Source organism: Chrysochloris asiatica, unplaced genomic scaffold (genome assembly GCF_000296735.1).
Source record: "Chrysochloris asiatica unplaced genomic scaffold, ChrAsi1.0 scaffold00015, whole genome shotgun sequence".
Taxonomy (NCBI): domain Eukaryota; kingdom Metazoa; phylum Chordata; class Mammalia; order Afrosoricida; family Chrysochloridae; genus Chrysochloris; species Chrysochloris asiatica.
Window position 1 is genome coordinate 27664427 of NW_006408533.1, and position 8541 is coordinate 27672967.

Sequence of the window (8541 nt, forward strand, 5' to 3'; positions counted from 1 at the left end):
GCAGGGAATGAGAAACAGAAGAAAAGAGAGAAAAATAAAAGCAGAGATACAAAGGATAGAATTCAAGGGACTGGACAAAAAAAAAAGAGGAGAAAGAATATACAAATTAAAACAATGAAACAAATAAAAGCAAAAAAAAAAAAAAAAAAAAACTAAACCTAAACCCCCCAAATAAAAAATCAGTGCAGTTGTTGGACCAGAAAGGAGAAAAGTTTGGGGGTTACTGCAAGCCAATGAGCTCACAAAGAGGTTTGTGATAGTAGAGTCCCTTGATCTAGATAGAGCAGCCTCAGTGGTATCTGTGTTCAGGAAACTCAATTATTTCATAAAGACCCTTGCTAGAGTTCATTTAAGTGTCTATTTAGGACCACAGGGTAGGTAGGAGCAAGGTGACTGGTTAAATGCTGGTCTGGTGACTCTGCAGATTTTGTAGGTCTATAGTAGATCCTGCCTGAATCCAGGCACCAAATCGATGCAGGTGGCCCCCACCTCACACTGGCATGGTTTGCAACCAGATTTTCCAGAGAGAAGAGTCTATGCTGACAATGGATGAGCATGGGAGCTGGCAACACCTCTGGTCACCAGGGGAGCCTGGGTAAAAAGAAGGCATTGCACCTTCCTATTCCTTTTGTGAATGTGCTCTGCCAGGCCTCTCTCTGTTGCCAAAGCTGCTCACAAGATGGCCTTACTGCCTCTAGCTGGGATTCATTATTAATCAGTCTTTATATCTCTTCGTCCCTGCTTAGTTTCTCCTCTCAGCAAGCACTCAGTCCATTTCTCTAATCCTTCCTCTGAAGTTCAGGGTTCCAGAATTTTTATCTGTATCTGTTTCCTTTGGTCTCTCATATCTTTGTTGTAGACCATCCATCCGTATTGTGCATCTACCTTGTCTGCCATCTTGCTGAAAGTCTCCCCACTGTTTACTTTCTTCATTATTATACAGTTTATAATATTTTATTATAATTACTGAATCATTTGATTTTTAAAGTTGAGAACGAGGCCCTCAGGGGACTCTGAGTGGGCAAGAATACATATGTCTTCAGTGCCTCCATCTTGAAATATTTGGGTAAAAACTCCCCATGTCTTTCATGCTCTATTTAATAACACTCTCCCTTATTTGTATATAAATTAAATTTTTATAGTATTTTGGTACACATGATCTTGTTTTATGTTTTAAAACAGTTAAATTGGAATTGGGTTCATTGAAACTTAGCAATAAAATAAACACTCTCAGGGTTGTGATAATGAAAATTATGTAAGCATTGAACTTAGATATGTATATGTTGGCATCATTTTCTGAGTCTCCAAGCATATTACTTTTTATCTGTGAGCCTTAATTTTCTCATCTATAAAACAGAGGCAGTAATATCTACTTCACACAATTGAAGTGTGGTGTAAATGTACAAATGAGGGACCGATTGAATGGGATGGACCATTGGGGCACGAGACTTTGGGACACGAGAGTGAGTAAATATAAGAAGCCCAGCTAAATTTGGGTCATCCTAGGATCAGTCCATGCTCATTCATCTATTCATCTCCAGTCTTTTATCTGTTAAGATAAAGAACTCATAGAACTGTACTCACTCGCTTTCATCAATTTAACATCCACAGAGTACATCTAGTTTAGAAAATACTGCCTATCAGCATTGTTTTTGAGAATTTTGTTCTTAATTGTTACTTGTATGAGAAATACTGACAAGTTTCTTTTGTACTGCTCTCTTTTCAAACCTTTCACCTAATCCTTACTAACAGGATTACAGTGAGTGATGACCTTCAATATAATTAAGATGGTAACCATTAAGGATGAAAACAGAAGAACTTGAATCTTCATATCTATTTTCATCTTCCCCTTGTTTATATTTTTCTTTTGCCTTTGCAGTTTTGAAGGTTGAGATAACACATGGTCACAATGTGACAATTATTCAGCTTTTTCAGACACAGAGTTCTGCTAATAGATAAAACAGAAAAGTTTAAACCAGAGAAGTGCATGATTCACTTGGTTGTTTGTCTTCATTTAATCCATCAGATAAAGGCTCAATTTCCTACCTGCTTATGGCAGTTCATTGAGGTGGGAGGAACTGGTTTTTGTACTGTTCCCTGTTTACCTCAGAGAAATATTGCTATCACTTCCGTTTTGTGAGATGCTGCTGCACAAAACTCTGAATTTACGAAAGAGAAAAATTGAAAGAATGTGGGGGGTGTGGTTATTTATTATGTGATTATTTCCCTTTACATGGAATTCACAATGGATACATTCTAATATATTTTTAGTCCCTTAACACATTTACTGTATAACATACTTTCAGCTTATTTATTTATTTTGTTTTGTTTAACTTTGTACAACTTTCTATGGCAAGTGTTGAACAAATTTCCAGAGATTTTTTCTTCTAATTGACCCTCCACACCAAAGAAACCAAGGTATAAAGATGCCTTCAAGAAAAATTATGTTGTTGTTGTTGTTGTTATGTGCCTTTGTTCCGACCCATAGAGACCCTGTTCAGGGTTTCCGAGGCTGTAAATCTTTACGGGAGCAGAAAGCCTTATCTTTCTCCTGCGGAACAGCTGGTAGTTTCGAACTGCTGACTTTGTGGTTCACAGCCCGATTCGTAACCACTACGCTTCATGAAAAAGTATAAGCTCCCAAATTCCTTCTTGCATTTATATGTGCTCTTCCTTTTGAATTCTCTTTCTCTCCAACTATATTTCTCAGGATTGTTGTCCTTCTCAAATTCAAAATTCCATTCAGCCTTTAATTATTGTGGTTGGCTGGAACTCATGGTGACACTATGTATAATGTTGCCCAGAACTAACCACATATTAGTACCTTCCAACCTAGGGATTTCATCTTTAAACATAACATCAGATAACATCTTATTGTGATCTTTAGAATTTTCATTGGGTTTGAACCTCAAGGTAAGTTCAAACCGTCCAGGTGCTCCTCAGTAAACGCTATACAGGGCCATTATGAGTCAGAACTGACTTGACAGCATTTAACAACAGCAACAATTTTTGGGAGTAGCTCATCAAGCCTTTCTTCATTGTCTTAGTCTGGAAGCTTCACCGAAACCTGTCCACCATGAATGTCCCTTTTGGTGGCATAGCTTTGAGCATTGTAGGAACAAGCAAGCCACCATAATAAAACAAATTGACAGACAGGTAGTGACATCCTTTAGCAGACTGTTCAAACAATCCTGTGTCCTTTCTCAACTTTGGCATGCAGTTTTAATGACCCCTTCCATTTATAGACCTAATATAATGTTTTTATTTTGTATCATACATTATATTTTCCTCATAAGATGGTGAACTCCTAGGGGGCACAAATCAAGGCACTTCCAATATATGTCCATGGGACCTGATAAGAACATGTATCTCTTTTCTAATACTTTGGTACTTTCTTTGCATTTCCTAGGCAATTTAACAGAAAAACTGTTGTTAGAAAATGGAATTAAGTTCCTATCTTGTACTTTTTTTTACTGTTTACTCTTGGATAAATAGCCTCACATTTCTGAGCCTCAGATATTTTATCTAAAACAGAAGGAGACACACTACTCACCCCTTAAGTTATTTTAGCAACAAACTAAGATCATAAAACAAACTAGGTAAAATGTAAGATGGAAAATAAAATCTTATTATTACTGGCTAAGATCTATTGGATAATTGGAGTCTGCACTAAATGAACCAGGTATGAATATAGAGACAGTAAGCAGACACTAAGCATGTTCTATCATTGAGGAATTGTCTTTATATACCAAAACACAAAGAAAGATCAATGTTTTCAACAGTTTTAAATACTTTTTAGACTTCACAAAACTTCTAAACCATGGCTATGACTTTTTCTTTTGAAGAGGGGAGAGGATGGTAGGAAGTGGGGCAAGAGTAGAGAGAGGGCTAAGAATGTGCCTAAAGTTACATCAAATTTACTGGATGATTAGTTAATTTTGATTCAGGTTTCTTGCGTGAAAATAGGGGTTAAGTAATAGAAAAACTACATAAAAAGGGTCATGTTTGTATGAATTTCAACTCTGGGAGCCTCAGCCTCCCCTTTCAATAGGAAATGAGCTCCTTGAAGACAGACTATGTCTTGTTTCTCCCTGTTCTCTTAGTACAGTATAACATTCTTGGATAATAGCAGTATAAGCCTTAATGATATTTATTGACAATATGTATGATGCTTCATTTTATTAATTTAAAGTTCTGAAAGGCATAAGTGTATAAATGAAAGTGTTAGTAAAGATGGATTAACAATCCTCCCAAATATAATATTTAACAGGTAGAGAATACATCACCAACAGCCAACAGAGTGGTGGAACTCTTTGCTTCATGTTGCAAAGGTGTTAAGCATAATGTAGTAAAGTTTGAAACAACTTCACAGAACTACATAATTTATTAACCCCGTGACCAGACAGAAATTATTTCCCTGGACTTAATATTTCAATCTATAATATAAAGATCTATCTAATCAGATTTTGATGAGGACTGAATACAAACATGAAAAACACATTGTCCGTCACCTACCATACAGTGGGTCTTCATAAATGTTCATTTTCTCCCTTTGTCCCTTCCACAGTATCTAGCACAAGGTCCATGTATAGAACATACTCAATAACTTGTTGCCTGATCATGTGTGTCTTAACATTTCTGACACATAGCATATTTATGCACCCACATATTTTATATCTCATGAGACTCCCTATTCCAATGAAGTTTCAAATTGTTTCCTAATTTCCTATACACACAAATATATCTTAGGAAAATATGGATGGAAAAAAAAAAAGGTTTTTGTAAGCATAGTGTGTTCATTTAAAGCAGGGTCACATAAAACTGTATTCTTGATTTGTACCTGATTCTCAGAACTCAAAGCATATGATGGCCTGTTTCATTTCATCTCCTTTATCTTTTGTTAGAGCAACAGACCTACCCTGGAAATCCCATCACATAATCCGCTATAATTGGCTTGCAAAACCCTTTCACATAAATCACTGAAATTGTCAGGAAAATAATTAACGTTTGGTTTTTAATTTCCATTAAGTTGGTTCCAACACAAAGTGAACCTGTATAGGGTATCTGAGGAGCAATTTGTGGGTTTGAACTGCCAAACTTGCAATTACCAAACCAGTGCGTATCCTATAGCACCACACCAGGACCCCATGTGAACATGTACCTGAATTCAGCTAAATCTTCAGTAACACAAAAACTGATTCTTTACTTTTACATAAAAAAGGGTCTTAATTCATTGCAAAGCAAACATTTTTACTTACAAGAGAAATTAAATATTGTGAATCAGTGCTTGACATTTCACATACTGAGAACACCAAATGAATATTTGTTAAGTGCCATCAAGTTAGTTCCAACTCGCACTGAACACTGTATAGGGTTTCTGAAGAGTGACTGGTGGCTTTGAACTGCCAACCTTGCCGATAGCAGTCAAGTGCATATCCTAGAGCTCTACCAGGGTGCCCAAATTAAACATAGGGACAAGAATTTAAGCCAAAGGGTAAGATGTGTTTCCATCACAGTGATTCCAACACTTGATTATAGCACAGCGTTTTTCAGTCACTGGATTTAGGATGACTGTAGCACTGTGGGTTAATGCGCCAGACTGCAAAGCCATTTGAACTGCAAGGTCAGTGGTTCAAGCTCACCAGCTGCTCCTTGGAAACCCTATACAGGGTCGCTATGGATCAGAATCATCTCGACGGCACTTGACAACAATAATAGTATACTCTTTGGAGTAATAGCCAAGTGTGCCATTTACATAGTTAATACAACTGGATGTATTTGCCCTCTTATTCTTAACCATCTCTGATGTAAGCTGGCTATTACTATTAGCCATAATCATACTGAAAACATGTTTGCTCAAGTATTAAGTTATGAACTGAATTCTTTTGGACAAAATAAAGGTATGAGCAATCCAGGCCACTCTGACTGCCATTGCATTTATGTTGGGAATCCATACTTAATAACTGATGGCAGTTATGAGTCAGTACCAATAATACTGGAGGGAGGTCAAAATAGCAGAGCTAATATCACCTCTAAAATTAGTGAATTATTGAAGGAGGTGCTTGTCCAAAATCTCCATTTTTATGGAATAAAATAGACTGAAAACCAACCACACTGTTCCCACATCTCCCAAGCTCCTGGTGAGCCAAGAAAATGCTGGCAAAGGTAGGATCTGGAATGCTATAGGACCATTGCTAAACTATATTCTTTAAAAACATAGTTTTCCTTGTATAGGTTTTTCCTACTTATGCCTCCTCATCTCCTCCCCTCTCTAAGCATGCATAGGTTTTGATTCCTTTCCTCTCACATCACTATATTGTTGTTGTTTAGGGTTATGGAGTTGGTTCTGACTCAAAGTGATTCTGTATAGGGTTTCTGAGGAGCTGCTGGTGGATTTGAACTGTCAAACTTGTGGTTCAAATTAACATTGCAGTTGAATACTTATTTTACAGAACATCACTATAGTACAGAGATAAAAAGAAATCTTTTTAATAATTGCTCACTCAATCATAGTCTCAAGGCTGCTTTATGTTCCCTTCCTGGGAGAGATGACTCATTTTTTTTCTCTCTCTCTCTCCCTGGCAAGTATTTAGTGGCTGACCTCAGTCAGACCTTTCTGTGTCTTTCTGCCTTTTTTGGGCATTAAGAGGGTTCATTTGAAATCTCTTGTAATTTTTCTGGCCATTCACCTTTGTTGTCCCCTAAAACCACACTCCTCTTCCCCTTTCCCTTATTATTTCACTATTTTGCTACTTGTGCATCCATTGCCAAAGTCATCAGTTTCCTGGTTTCCTATGTCAAGAATTTCGGCCTCAACTTTCAATGGCACTGTCAAGCATTAATGCAATGGATTCTGACACTTAGATTCTGTCCATGATAACTAATTTTTTTTTTTTTTTCTATCTTGGGCATTCCCAAAGACGTATACCCAGAGTCAGGAGGAATCTTTATATACAAAGTTATAATTATCTATTTCTTTAGTGTGGATAGTCATAGTCCCAGACTACCCAACTTAATAAACCTCAACCACTACTATATTTCCGTTTCTTGAATTGCTGTATTGGGTGTTTCAAGTCCATCAAGAATCCTAACCACTGACAATTTCTTTTCTTTATATACCGAAACAAATTTAGAAGTCTTCACCTCTAGTACAACCTCATCTTCCTTTAATCTTATAGCATCTCCCTTCCATTCAGTCAGCTACTAAAGTTTGGTTTAATTCCTCTGTACAGGTCCTATAATGAATACCATTCTTTAGACTGCTGTCCCTTTCAAAAACCAACTTTTCTTTTGACATTCAAAGTCCACACATGCTCAATGGGACCACAGAAAGGAAAGGAGACAGGAAGCTTTCCAATCAAAGAAACAAACACAGTAATCAGCACTGGTAACTCAGCCCTTACATCTGTATTTGTGTATGCTTGCTTCTTTGAATATTTATAGTTCTTTTTTCTTTACGTGAATATTTTAAGGATAGGAATAAGTTTTGTTAATACCATGACTAGTTATTAAAGAGCATGTTGTTATTATAATTTTAAAGACAGATAAACTAAGAGTAAATATTGCCAAGCCTAAAATCAAAAGGAAAAATGATCTTTTTAAAGTTCTATATCATGGCTGATTGTCTCTCCATTCTCCTGACTCATCACCATCCCTTTATTAGCCTCTCTACACTTTTAGATATCCTGGCAGATGCTCAATGTTTAACTGCTACAGTAACTGCTGCCAGTATTAACATTACCTTTATATATTCTCTCTCTCTTTATGTGTGTGTGTGTGTATATATATATAAAGTTGCCTCATACCCCATCCCTCCTTCCGCAGAATTTGGTATTAAAACTTACCGCTTTTACCAACTCCCCCTGCTCCCAGCATCACCACCTTGTACTCTCTGGACCCTCCTGATGCTCCCGCAGAGCAGCTGGCTTCATTTTCTACCTCCATTTTACCCACGGGACTGAAAAAAGGAAAAAGTCATCCGTGTCAGGTGCTTGCTCGGATATTAAACAACTCTAAAACTGTGTCAAAAGAAAGGTTTAGTACGCGGTAAGAACCATCAGCGGAGGGCAGACTGCTGGTCCTCTGCTGAATTGCGTCTCATAGCAACCACTTCAATTGCTTCCAATAAAAATCTAGCTTTTACATTCCCCACCTCCTTCTGAATCTTCAGTCTTTCACGTCTCCCACGGATTTCCCTCTCTCTCTTTTTCTGTCCTCCTCTGTTTCTTTCCTCCCTTTTTCCTTCCTCTCCTTCTATTCCCTTTCTTTTTCTTGCCATCACCCCCTCCTTCTCTCAGCCCCACCCCCTCCGTTGTAATTGTTAGAGGCTCACATACATACTTGGCTATCTTCCAGGCTGGGCTGCTAGAACGGAGGGAATCTGAAATTTAGTGGAAGGCACTATAGTTACAGGCAGACTTCTACAGTTACAGCTTCAGTCACTGTGTTTTATTGTGTGTGTGTGTTTTTGTTGTTGTTGTTGTTGTTGTTGTTGTCATTGTTTCGTTTATTCTAATTAGAGACAATTCATTCAGAAATATT

The 8541-nt window shown here is 37.4% G+C and overlaps 1 protein-coding gene across 1 annotated transcript in view; it reads right to left on the minus strand.

Annotated features, from left to right (window-relative positions):
• Positions 1-7944, minus strand: part of RIT2 (Ras-like without CAAX 2) — a 619156-nt gene extending 611212 nt beyond the window's left edge. Inside the window, exon 1 of the mRNA XM_006835097.1 lies at positions 7845-7944. Within this exon, the coding sequence (XP_006835160.1) occupies positions 7845-7944 (100 nt within the window). The remainder of the gene's footprint in view (positions 1-7844) is intronic.
• Between the last annotated feature and the right edge of the window lie 597 nt (positions 7945-8541).